Source organism: Ammodytes marinus (assembly GCF_949987685.1).
Source record: "Ammodytes marinus genome assembly, chromosome: 11".
In the NCBI taxonomy this organism is placed as follows: Eukaryota; Metazoa; Chordata; class Actinopteri; order Uranoscopiformes; family Ammodytidae; genus Ammodytes; species Ammodytes marinus.
In genome coordinates, this window is record NC_137215.1 from 29,670,310 (window position 1) to 29,684,288 (window position 13,979).

The window sequence follows — 13,979 nt, forward strand, 5'->3', positions numbered from 1 at the left end:
AGTGAGCGAGTGAGTGAGTGAGTGAGAGTAGTTCACGGATTGGTCAGACAAGTCAATACGTCATTATTCCTCATTGGTTTTTGCCCTGTCAAAATGAATCGGCGCCAGCAGGTCACAGACAGACACACCGAGGGGGAGAGGACTCCTGAACTATCCGCAATATATACACAGTGACAAGCTGGGTAGAAGTGATGGAATTACATGTATATCATAAGCTATGTCGAGCGAGCGATAAAACATGCGCACTTGGCAAATGATTTTATTCGATGCGTGTGGATAATCACTGCTAGTTGCACGATGCACTCATAGTAGGAAGGTACCACGACACCCTCTGTACAGGATATGAGTTGATTTGATTAGAATTTGAGGTAGGGGACAAACTCACATTGTGGATCCTGAAGAGGCATAGGGCCACCACATGGGCACACCACTTAGCCCCAGCCCCACAGGTACAGCTGCAGGACGTGATGCGGCAGCGATCAAACATGACGGCCACGTTGTAGGCTCCTTTAGACTGACCCGACTGACTGGACACCACTGTAGCACTGAGATGGAAGCCTGGGGGAGAGAGACCACAGACATAATGAGAGAGAGAGAGAGAGAGAGAGAGAGAGAGAGAGGATTACAGGAATGGGTTGGATAAAACTACTAGAAAGCCTTCCTTAGTTCTAGACCCTATTTTATTGACCAACTCAATGTAATGCATTTCCTTAGAATTTATATTACTGAAAGCAACTGCTATTCAAATCATTTTGGTGAAGTTTCTTTTGGGTCTTGTTAGTTTAGGGTGAGGTAGTTCTGGCTGAAGGTGCGATGCGTGGCCGATCCTGACTTCCTATGCCATTTGTGTTGTTAGGCCAGTATTCCAGACACTCGTGTACCTTCTGTACAAATGAAATGAAGTACGGTGGTCTGGTAGCACCAGGCTACATAATGATGGCATGTACAGCTTAAATTTAGTGAATTTGTACGCCACACTAAACAAACAATACTGCGTTACGTACTACATAGTGTAATGGTTTACAGTAGGATGCAGTCTGTTAAGAGTGTATAAAGAGTGACAACTTAACCCACCAATCTGCAGCGGGTCTTTGACAGCCCTGATCCTGTAGAGCTGCTCTCCACGTTGGAACTCATCTGGACTCCCATTGGCCAGGCAGGAATATAACCTGCAGGGGGGAGGGACACAGACAGGGACGAGAGAGGGGAGACACACACAAAACAAACATGGATCAAACCCGGTCATCTCTTTCAAATCTTAACAAGAAAAGAGCAATGCCGAATATATTCAGAAAAATATTCATCGGAATAAATTGACGTCAGCGGGCTGCCACCGACGGTCACTCTTTCCAGTTGAAATGACTAACATCCTAAGAAGCAGATTATATTAGTAGTAACTAGTCAACATTTATGTCATTAGTAACTTCACAACAGGCCAAATTTATTTTTGGCTATAGTGGTAGCCCTTCCTACGATGGATTATGAAATATGCAACTTTCCACGCATTGCAGTTTTTGTGTTTGAATGTAATGAGTTTGTACAATGGTAAAAAAAAAACTATACGATAAAGATGATCCATTGACAGCAGGCCTGTACTTCATTGCATGCTTCAAGCCTAACCAGCAGCAATGGTCATCTGCTTCAAGTTAGCGTGTGCTGTTCATTTACCACCATGCCAGTCGGATAGCTTGGCCACTAAACCTTTGTTTGTGTGTGACGCAGTACGGCAAGTTGCCTCGAATTGCCGTGGGGGTTTTTGGAATTTGATTTAAAAGTGTATGCTTATTTATCGATGTAATTCCGTCAGTCTGCCCCAGGGCAGCTGTGGCTACTCTCGTAGTTTACCACCGCCGGTATGACTGTGTGTGAACGAATTGAACCTGGAACCATGTAAGCGCTTTGAGTCCTTAGGGAATAAAGCGCTATATAAATCCTATCAATTATTATTATTATTATTATTATTATTATTATTATTATTATTATTATTATTATTATTATTATTATTATTATTATTATTAATGTGGTGTGATGTAATAAGACCACCCAGATCTTAAACAGCAACTTGAAATTCTGCTCTTTTTACATTTTCCTTGAACTATGTAGAAATAGCACAATGTATCGCAATATGCACGGTATCTGGATATATCATATCGTTAAGACGTATCATGAAGTCCTTTGCCGATACACGACCCTAGTCAATAGGTGACAGGAAACAGGTTTTGCCCTTAGATGAGAAGTGAAGGTTGTCGTGTTGTTCTTCTCACCTGATGTCCTCCTCGTTCTCTGGGAAGCTCCAGTAGGCGATGCGGAGCTGCAGCTGCTCCGGGACAGGGGGGTAGACCTTCTCCACCACCTCAAACGGGATGTGGAACGCTACCTGCTTCGCTGACAACTCCACGAGGGGAATCACCTGACCGTCTGAGAGAGAGAGGAAGATCAGCTCAGTCAGAGGGACCAGTGGAAAGGAAGGCTTCAGGTAGTGTGTGCATTGATGTGAAGCTTTGATTAATCTTCTAAGACCCCAAATTCAGGGACGGCCGCTATCAAAATATAAAAGAGCAAATCCGTGAGGAGATTTGCAAGTCCAGAGTATGAATGCCTTCCATTTTGGACACAACAATGTGCCATTCATCTTGTTTTATCCTCTTCATGAAGAATTGGAAGTTCATACAGCATCCTGAGTCTGGGCCATATGTTCTAACTGGGTTTGACAAGGTCACTATGAAATGTATCCAAGGTCTGTGTATTAATACGCACAACGCCAAACCAAGTGAATCTAGAATCGACTCTTAACAAGGATTCACCCATTTGATTATAATGACCTCCTCAGTCTTTCCTCTTACACAAGCCTCAGCACAAGAAATGCTGAGTTGTAGTACAGCAGATAGAATCAATGATTGTAAAGCAAGTTTGAAAAGTGTCACATTTCTTCACCAGTCAAATGCCTCTAGAAGCTGGTAGGGGCCCATTCAGAGCAGAGACTACAACAACCCTACTCATGTACTGTCCAGACCCAAAGAACAGTAAAATGCTTCTAACCAAAACTTCACCATGGTGGAATGTAATGAACCTAATATAAGCCTCAAGGGTGTGTGTGTGTGTGTGTGTGTGTGTGTGTGGGGGGGGGGGGAGGGGGGGGGGGGGGGGAGGCACAAGCACAGAGCTACATACACTGTAAAATATTAAAATCATACAAAAACTGAATGAAATTAAAAAATCATATTAAACACATGTGTAGGCGTGTGTGTGTGTGTGTCTTTACTGAAGAAAAAGCACAGCATAGGCACACTGACAGGAGTCTTATTGAAGGAGCCCAGTGGTCTGCTGATGGCTCTCAGATTACAGACCTCGTTTCCAAGACACTTTTGTGCTGCTGTTTACCATATATGGACGAAAGCTCTCTGTTCATCTCATGCCATCCCTGGTGGAAATGCTCAGGCCTGGGCTTACGGTTACTGGCCATGGGAAACATATCAAGATGGACACCCTAACATCACTCATTTATGTGAGAGCTAAGCCATAGGTTGTACACACCATATTTAAACCATATGCTTTTTTTTAATGTGCATTAGGTGAAACACAGCTGGTTGGATAAATGGAATCTCCCGCCCGCGCAGCCTGATCTCAGAGTTTCACGTTTGTTTTTCCTCCGTAGCACGGTCTGGACAATATAGTTTATTTTGTTGTGTTGAAAATCACACTCTTCTTATTACAAACTATACATGTAGCTTACAGTAACGCGAGTTGAATCTTATTTAATTTGTTTATTGTATTTATTAATTCCATCACTTTTAGCATGTCTTCCATGTGGGACTACGGCTACGCTGTGAAAGAACGGAATAGAAAGCCTGCAATTTGCAATAGGCCTACTTGTAACACTGTGCTTGTGCTGACACCAAAAGCTTCATGAACGTTAGTGGCAGACGCCAGTCATTCATTTTCACTTTTAATTCCGCTACGAAGGACGACTGGAGCCTCGGCTGCAGAAGCGCCATAGCAACCGCCTGCGCGCACAGGAGCATAGTGCGTCTACTCCACACACAGTCTGAAATAATAAGCCGTGGAGGAACAACTCCAAAAACATTTACAACAACCAGTTTCATTTAGCTTAAGTTGTACAAATACTTCCTACTAAATACTGGTCTCTTATATACATATGTTATATAGTTTGGTTAAAAAATAAAAAATAAAATAAAAAGGAAGTTCCAAATATGTTTGGCAAATAGTTCTGTGAGGGTTACATGCTGATATTTCAGAAAAAAAATACACCGAATTACAAGGGTGTAGAGAACAGTGCACTATTACAGATTAACATACTTAGGTTGTTATTAGGCCTACATTATTTACTTGGTCGGTCGTGAACTAACGCGAGCATTTTTCTATTTTGTAGAAGTTTGAATAAAAGAAGATTGTGTAAATAATCGTTATTTGTCGAGTATATAATTCAAAATGTAATAAGAGTAACTCGTTATTTCTATGTATCATTTATATTAAATATGTATTATTGAATTTACAGAAAATATGCTAAAAAAAAAATCATATTTTATTTTTATTTTATTTTTTTGCTGCATGCGGAGCCTGTCTCATATCCGCACGTCGCCCACGCTCCCAACAGGTGGACACTCTCGCAGCGTACCGTTAGGAATGTCTGCTGAAAGTTCTACAGCTCAGGATTTTAAGCTATGAAACTTGCATCAAAGAAAAGGGGTGATGAATGCAATCTTAATAAGAGAATAAATCCAGGCGAACCAAAACATCTCAAAAATAGTTTAGGGGCTAGGGTTAAACTTGTTTAAGAGTCAGCATCAATTATCCTATCTATAGTAATACACAAGACTCCTTGAATGGGATTTAAGTGCATATTCTCCTCTCAAAGTGCACCAGATTCATGCATTCAAATTTAAAGGCTACAAAAAACTTTCGTCCGCACTTTCGTGCCCACGGACTCCCCTAGAGGGTTCGGGGGACCACACCACCGCTGCTGAAAAAAATCCTGCGGACACTGAGAACATTTACCTTTGTACTTGTTACTTTGTGATTTTCACATTAAACTGACAGGATCAACAGGTAGCATTCACGTCAGGTTGGATTTTGGTTGTTATTCAGATGTCTTCATCTTCTATTTATTTTCTTTAAATCGTTTGAAATACTAAAAAGATTTCATTTCACTGCTTTTGTATTAGAATTTTTTTCTAGTAAGTACTCTCTTACTTGACAACATAGTGTAACGCGATTCATTTTTGTGCAACAGCTCAATAAAGCTAAGTAAACTACTAAATCTCAACATTTAGGTCACATAAGCATGTTGTCTTTTGAAATTGGTGGTAGTATGGTGTGAAACTGCATCCTTTCTGAAATCCTGTTTAAATTCCTAAAACTCCAACAGTCACAATGGGGAATGTGTTATCGACAATTGTATGTTGTGTACATGACAGTGTTAGTATACAGTGAGAAACTGGGACAGTTTGACTGTTACAGTACAGAGCTAAAAGCTGAAGAGAGAGGGGTAGCTGGGTAGTAACAGAGTTCATGTTGCCAGCCTATGATTGGCTGTTGCAGGTGAATGACAGCAAGCTGTCCACCAATCAGCTGCCAGCACCATGGGAAGCCACTACACCAGCTGTTCCTTTGTAGCTGACCTGCGCTGACGGGCTAGAGACTCCTTCACTGTTTTCATTGGATCACTTGTGTCAGCGCCTTTCTCATTTCTCTCCACAGGGTGCACTCCATTAGTTTGCTGACGTAGCCCTATGGTGAGCCGGGTGGGATAATCTGCTCACCATTTAAAAAGCTACCTCTGCTGTTATACACAGCAGCTTCTATGCTCTGTTTATGTGGTGAGTAGGTTTACTTTGACCACTCTGCGGAACCCTTTAAATGAAGGCAACATTATTCACCATGAATGAATGAAAATGCATGAATTCCTCCATGTAGTACTTGATGAACTATCAGTAACACACTAGGATTAATGCTATCTCAGTAATGCAGGAACAAATACATTAATGAATGCATCAGCTAAGGTATTTCAATCATCATGATATTTGAGTTATTAATGATGATCAGACAACGCATACCTCCTGCTTTGAATACAGTTGTATAAGAACCGCGGTCCACCGCAGGTTTCACACCTGTAATTTAAGTTTGGATCAAACGAAAAAGTCAGAAAGTCCGGAACAAACAAGGTAGATGTGAAAGCCCACTTATTTTCTGTCACCAAACACAGTGCATATCAGTCATGGGAAGAGATGGTGATAATCTTGAGGGACGGCTACGGCTTTAAAGTGATGGTCATGCCCCATGAGGCAGAGAAGATGACAACCAAAAGGTGCCCATTGGCTTGTTCTAACTATCCTTGCTAACTACGCTAATGAACCTACTAGGGCTGGCCCGAATTATTCGAATATTCGAATACTCGTAAATTAAGTTGGTATTCGAAGCTCAATTCAATATTCGGAATATTCGGTTTTTTTTCTTGCGATCTTGGAGTGAAAAGCATTGCTTAGCTTAGTGTACAATCGCTATGCAGCGCTGCGCCAATCAATAGTCACTGGCTTGCATAATGGGAATACCCGGTCAATAATGGATACAAGACTATCACTATTGGATCTTTGTATGGATGTATAGTCCCCGAAAAGATGCATGTTCCGGGATTACTTGATAAGCGCCTGTAAGGGTTACGATGGCACAGAGGACAGCTGATTTGGAATGGAACAACAGCTGTTCGCTTCCATGGGGAAAGTAAGGAACTCCAACTTTATTAACATTCAAAAGTTATTAAATCGTCAACAAACTACGCAGCTTACTGTCTCGGGTAACAAATTCGGTTTCAGTGAGTACATTGGGATTATTAATGTTGTTTTTGATGGTGTGTTTTTTTTTAACGAGTATTTGAATACTCGCTTGGAAAATCCAACAAGTATTCGAAGCCTGTAAAATGGAATTCGGGACAGCCCTAGAACCCACCCTGATCCAGTCTTTCCAATTTCAGATGTATGCCAAGTATCTGAGAGCATGTACACAGTTGCAATAATGTGTTTTCCCTTACCCACATCATATATCAAGAAACAGGACACACCTTTTGGAAAAAATGACATCTAAAAAGAAAATATTATGTTAATTCCCTCTTTTTTTTCTTTCTTTTTTTTCTTTTTTTTGGCATTTTTATGCTTTATTGATAGTGTAGAGACAGAGTTGAAATGGGGCAGAGAGGGGAGTGACATGCAGAGAACGACCGCGGGCTGGAATCGAACCCAGGTCCGCTGCTGGCCAAGGCCCATGGGGGGGGACGCCCTACCAACTGAGCTAAGGGCGCCCCTGTTAATTCCCTCTTTACCTTACTGAGAATCTGTCCATAAATGATTTACAATATTTGAATGATATCTTTCTTAATAGCCAGTTAAGAAGCCTGAGTTGGGTTACCTTACAGCAGGCCTATTCAATAGGCGGCCCGCGGGCTGGGTCCGGCCCACGAAGGAATATTTACTGGCCCCAAAATTTGTACCTTCACATAGCAAACAAAATTGCACAACTGTAAAGTCAGTGTCTGTAGTTTTTTTGTATTCAAATAAGCAGTTGTTTATTTCTGTACTGTGCATTGGCATCTTTGAGCAAAATACAGCAAAAAATTTCGCCGCGGCGCGCTGCGCAGCGCCTCCCATGACCCTGGACAGTGACCCCTTGACAAACATTTTTGGGGGGAAACACTGTAAGGTGTTGCACTTAGAGTAGCCTACATTTGTTTCTATGTTTTTTGATAAGCTGTTGCACTCTTAGTAAACCTAGGCCTACCTGTATTTTGATAAGCTGTTGCACTTAGAGTACATTTATTTCTATGTATTTTGATAAGCTGTTGAAGAGTTAACCTATTGTGTTTTCCTGAACTGATCAAATTGTTAAACACTTAAACAACAGGCAGCCTATGTTAATCAAATAGGGATTTTTTTTGATAAGCTGGTGAACTCTATTTGATAAAATAAAGACAATATATGCACTCCTATGTCGTTGTAGTGTTTTACAGTATATGTAGCTATTGATGTGATGCTCATCAATTTTAGGCATTTTTTTCTGGCCCCTCATTTTGGATCATTTCCACCAACCGGCCCCCATTCAAAACTAATTGAATAGCTCTGCCTTACAGTTTAACACCTTAACCCCTTGTGTTTCTACGTTCTCAAACCCACCAGATTTACACACAGGGTCATCTCAAAATAAGAGAAAGTTGAAAGTACGGTACATTCTTCTGTCACAGAGGTGAGCGACTGACAAGATGTGACTGGGATCAAACCCTGTTGGACCCTAGATATCACACATCATCCTGCTTCAGACTGTGAAGTGTCATTCTCTGGCACCTGTTGCTGTTCCTGTATAACAGGGCTTTATGTTGGTTGATGGCTTCAGTAAACAAGAACATGGAGGTGTCTCTGGAGAATAACCCCAGAGAGAGAGGGAGGAGCCTGTGGCTGCTGGGAGGCATCTGCAGCCCATGGCTTCCACAACATTATCAACCATTTCATGAGTCAAAAGCCCCTTTTACACAGAGATTGCGGCATATTGACGGAAGAACATCACTCCAATATGCCAGCTTTGCTTGCTTCTGTGTTATTTACACAGAACCAAGCAACGCCGGCCTGCTGGCGCATCAGTAGCCCCTTTTACACAGCGTTCCGGAATGAAAGAGGTGCTTGTAAACGGCGTCAGGTGTGAAGTAAACATTTAGCGCCGCGCCAGTCAGCTGCTTTACAACAACAACACTGGCCGGTGAATTGAGAGCAGAAGTGCTGGAGCTTGCAGTAAGAGGGCCGTATTTTACTGTCCCCACGATGTGCCGGTTGATCTCACTACGCGCTGAGTCCACAAACTGACAAAATCACTCCGCTCACTGCTTCACCTGTGTGTCTGTGTGTGTGTGTTTGTGTGACAGGCTGGCTGTGTGCGAGTCTCTTTGTGAGAGCAGTGCTCTGCCATTCAGACATACACATACACACAGTGTGTGAAGTCACGTTACTGTAGACAGAATTAAAGTGTGGATATACGCTCAGACTTGGATAATAATAGCGGCGGCGATCCGGTCGCTGCCTAGCTTAGCCTAGCCTAGCTTTCCCATTGTACAACTTCCCCTGGGCAGAAATAGACTCATAAACTCTGCAAAATGAAGCGTGGGGGTTTGGATTGAGCAGCGGACTTTATGACCAGCTAGATTATACGCCGTTCCTTTTATTTGGTGATTTTTACAGGACATCAGAACGTAGGCTATGGAACGTCAAACGCCCCCCTGTTCCACAACAACAAGCTGTCCGCATTTATAAAGAGAGGCGGAACTGATTGTGTCGGCAATCTTACTACCACACCCCCCCTCCCCCCCCCCCCCCGAGGTAGTAAAATTCCCAGAACAATCTCTCTCACCTTTCTTCCCCCTTCCGCAACGGTCGCATTTATACAGCTGGGCAGAGGGCCAAAATTCCGGCATATTCCCGGCTTTCACTGGCTGTGTAAAAGGGGCTACAGTGCAGTGGTGTAGTCTACGTGATACGCAGGTATTACGCAGTATACCCACTAAGAAAGCTCCAGCATTTCCGTATGCCCACTAAGAAATGCGAAATGACACGTAACAAATTCGATAGTGACAGAACTCAACTGTCATACTTTCATTCATAAATTCAACCTGTGCGCTGTGTCCCTGTGGAAGTCGCAACGGACTTATAATAATAAACTTTGGGGGAATACATTGCATCTGAAAAGAGTTAGGCAAATATATTCATTTAAGTTTGATAAACATATACCGTATTTTACGCACTATAAACCGCACTGGACTATAAGCCGCAGGTGTTATAATGTTTAATTACCATATGTAAGAATTCGTACACAGAGGGGATTGTCGGGAAAGAGATGGCTGCTTGAGGAAGCTCCCATTTATTAACATTTCAACAAACAAGTTGCATAACGTACGTAAGTGTTACCATTTAGTGCAATAGTAGCTACTAGGGATGGGCACGCCGCACGAGTGTTTTCGCTACTCGTGTGATCGCCTGCATTCCTCGAGGATCAATCGATTCCTCGTTAAACGTTTTTCTATTTTTAGAACGCAACGCATCTGTCTACAGAACAACGGTTGACCGCAATAAAGCGCTCAATGCTTATGTCAAACAGTCACAGTCAGTTGCCATATGATATTAAGGATTTTTTTCCACAACTTTAAAACACATTTTCCTCACTGAAAGTAACTGTTGTTGGCTTGGAGCGAATGTGCCTGAAGTAAGCCTTGCTTCTTCTTTTCTTTCCAAGCGGAGAGCACCTTGCATGCTCACCTGGAGTCTACTCATTACTAACTGAGAGTAACAGGTGTCATCTCCCCTTTTTATAAACGTAACTTTATCATCTGCTTTGAAACAATTGGACAGATATATTCCTGAAAATGTTCTGGAGAAGAAAGGAGAGACCGTGTTCAGCTCCGCGGTGCTGTGGAGAACACAGGCTGCGCTGCGGTGGCACGGAGGTGGCAGTTATTTGCAGTTGATGTTTGACACAACGCTCAGTTTATTGCACTTGCATCAAAATATTTAATTTTGTTAAACTTTATTTTATCCGTTTTGTACATATAACATTTTAAAATAGGGGAGGCCGTGGCCCGCCAGCCTAAAGGCTACAGACACTAAAAAAAAAAAGAAAAAAAAAAAAAAAAAAAAGATTTTCCTCATCCACCAATCGAGATCATTTGAAACGAGGAGTACTCGAGTACTCGATTACTAACGCCCATCCCTAGTAGCTACAGAACATATACTGTGCTGTGTAATAACAGGGTCGAAAAATGGGGAAAAAGTCACGGCTTATAGTCCGAAAATTACGGTACATTTGTTTAAGATGAGACGGGCAATGCTCTAGTTCTTATTACACAATAAGTAACTTAAACCAATCATGGCAGTTCTCTGCCCGAACGTTCACGCCCACACAGTCCAGTCAAACGGACTCTAGACAGTAAAAAAAGCTGTCTTTTTAACTAGGTTTGATAATATTTATGAACATTTATTTTCAATCAGATTTTTGTAAGAGCGTATTAAGACACCCACTTTGATATGATGATTACTGTTTAAGACCAGGTTTACAGAGGCTTTAAGAAAAGTGTCACTATGTAGCCTACAAGCAGCTTTAAAGTTCAGTGACTATGGTAGACCCGCTTTGAAACATTAGCACATTGATCAACTGACAGAGCTAAGTGGAGCATTGCTTTAACTAGTGAAAACTGCCTGCAAACTAATTGGTACTCAGCAGCTCTCCCTGTCAAACATCTGGAATAGACAGATTGTGAGGGAGGCCAGGTCCATTTCATCCAGCTGTATGACCGTCCTATCTTGGAGGAATGTGCCCGGGTTAAGTGCAATAGTTACACATTTAGAGGCTTAAAAATAATAGGCTTACAGTAGGCCTACCTATTGCAATAAATGCAATCAATGAGTATTCATCTTGATGGCATTTTCAAGCAGCACTAAAACACTTTATTTTAGATACAATCCCAACTGTGGAATGGACTTTTAAACAAACGGTAGCATTCTCCATTTGTATCTCTCTTCTTGGTTGTATTTAGTCAGGTTGATTTGACACTGTCCTATGTCCTTTTAAATGTTGAATTTGTGTTTTTAGCACTACTGTAAATTCAATCGGTTGAGAGACAATAAAGATTTGTACTGAACTAGGTTGCTCTATCGTCTGCAGCCTATATTAAACGAACTAATAGTAGCCTATATTCTAAAATAAGATATAAAAGTCTAAATGCCCATAAGGGTTTCCAGCAACAGGTTACCTAATAGGGCTAACAGCCTTTAACACCGTTGTAATTAACTTCAGTAAAAACTTCCACTCTATTGAAATTCATGGCAATATTCAGAATGAATGGGAACGTGTGAGTGAGTGCGTGTGTGTCCTCTCCGACCTTTAATCTTGACGGTGGGGGAGTTGGGTCCCGCGGACTGCTTCCTCCATCCCCTCCAGTTCTGACACAGGCTCTCGGCCTCGGAGATAAAGGAGCACAGAGAGTCTTCCTCGAACCGGTCCGAGTCTTCGAAGGAGAACCGCTCCCCATCCTCCCACTCGGCGAACATCAGTTCCATTATACATGCACTTCTTAATAACCCGTGTCCAGCGAAGGAAGGCTGGAGCCCACGGCCTTTTCTTCAGTCGATAGAGAGAAAAAATAATAATAAAAAAAAACTCTGGCGAACAGTGTCCAACAGTCGGGTAGAAGCAGGAGAGTCTCAAGACTGGGGGAGGGGAGGCCACTGGCAACCAAAACACAGCTGAGAGAGAGGCTTACCGCTGGGCCTCCAGCACAGATACACACTGTGCCAATACACACAACTCAACTAACTTCTCCTATGTTCCAAAAGACTGTGTTTTACAGATTCAAATCAAACTTCAAGTCATTCTAAATCGGTAGAAGAGTCGGCCCCATGCTGCTATCAATGCCGTTACTGTGAACAGTTCGGTCCAAGGACAAAGTCACCACCAGCGAACTGTTGGTTCCGTCCGACAGGGCGGCGAGGACATGTCCACCCACTACAATGCACCAGTAGACGCTGAGGCGTGATTCAATCTTTAACAAGTCATTAAATTGTTTTTCCCCTTCATCCCGACGTCCCCCCCTCTTTTCAACCAATCCACTGGACTACCCTGGATATGGAGATGATCTATTGGAGCGTTGGAATAATAATCCCGACGGTGTGTCATGTCCGTCACAGAAAACTATTTTAGTCGGTGTCCAAAGCGCACAGTCCTGCCCAGCGTCTCCTTTGTTCTAAATTCAGTGTGCTGGTTTTAATGTTGTTATTATGCTGGGGCTGCTAATGTAGCCCAAGTAACACTTAGCCGATGTTAGCTGAAAGGCTAATTATGCTAATTACCGCATGCTGAGACACACAAACAGGCGGCTGTCATCCGACGCAGACGACTATATAAAGGATTAATGTGCTTTTGAGGCCGAAGACACCGTTGTTCAGTTTGGGTTCACCTTGGTTCTGGTGAAACTACCTTACGTCAGCTATGTTAGCACCAGGAAGCTAACCCCCAATCGGCTAACTTGAGCTAGCTTGAATAGCTGTTTGTTTACATTTACTGTTGATGCCGTCCACCTGTCGCACTGTAGTGACTACATGCTTATTCACATCGCCTATCTTCTGGACTTCTGCATTTTCCTAGGCGAAACCCGGCTCAGATGTAGAAATTAGTCCCCGCTCCTGGCTCACTGTTTTCCTTTCTTTGTATTAGTATTACAGCCAGTGTGTGGCGGTTAAAGCTGCTATATTCCCCAGTCAGCTCTGCTCCAGTCCTCCCGATGTCTCCATTCACACTAACACCGGCTGTCCTGGCGTCTGAACATCGTCTCTCTTTCCAAATGACACCGGTATCCCCTCAATCTGTCCCGTGTTATCTCTGTCCTCCTCTCAGCTCTATCAGAGTGTAGAGTGTGCCGGGGGAAGATGGCTCACCTCTCCGACAGCTCCTCCTCTATCAGCTGATCACAGCTTCCGGCTGCCAACTCTTCACAGGCAGCGCTTCAGATGGCTACTATCAGCCCCGGTGAAGTTAGTTTGAAGTTGGATATTCGACGGACGTTACATCTGTGACCCATCCTAAAGACCTAGGCTATAGCCTATAGACTTATAGGCTAATAGGTCCATGCTAAAGACCCATCAAAATGTGTGAACAGAAGGTGCTAGTTGTTATTAGGTAGGCGTAGCCTATAGCCTATATCAACCTAGTCTCACAGATAAGTGTGCAGTTATTACATTGGTCCACTGCGTAAAACGTAGTAGTATGGGCTAAATAAATGTGGGATTGTTACTTTTATATAGCCTATAGCCTACTGTATATTTAGGCCCAACAGCAGCGCCCTCTAGGGTCACACATTCTGATGGGTCACAGATGTAGCTGTAACACCTGTTCAGCAGCCTATTCTTACTCAGTGTCACAAATTCATTAGCTTTATTGGC

The 13,979-nt window shown here is 42.7% G+C and overlaps 1 protein-coding gene across 4 annotated transcripts in view; it reads right to left on the minus strand.

Annotated features, from left to right (window-relative positions):
- Positions 1–13,430, minus strand: part of zswim8 (zinc finger, SWIM-type containing 8) — a 43,002-nt gene extending 29,572 nt beyond the window's left edge. For all 4 annotated transcript variants that reach the window (XM_080036740.1, XM_080036741.1, XM_080036738.1 and 1 more), the window contains exons 1-4: positions 11,924–13,430; positions 2,265–2,418; positions 1,075–1,169; positions 386–558 (exon numbers count right to left, since the gene is read on the minus strand). In XM_080036740.1, coding sequence (XP_079892866.1) covers positions 386–558; positions 1,075–1,169; positions 2,265–2,418; positions 11,924–12,101 — 600 coding nt within the window. In that variant the 5' untranslated portion in view covers positions 12,102–13,430. The remainder of the gene's footprint in view (positions 1–385; positions 559–1,074; positions 1,170–2,264; positions 2,419–11,923) is intronic.
- Between the last annotated feature and the right edge of the window lie 549 nt (positions 13,431–13,979).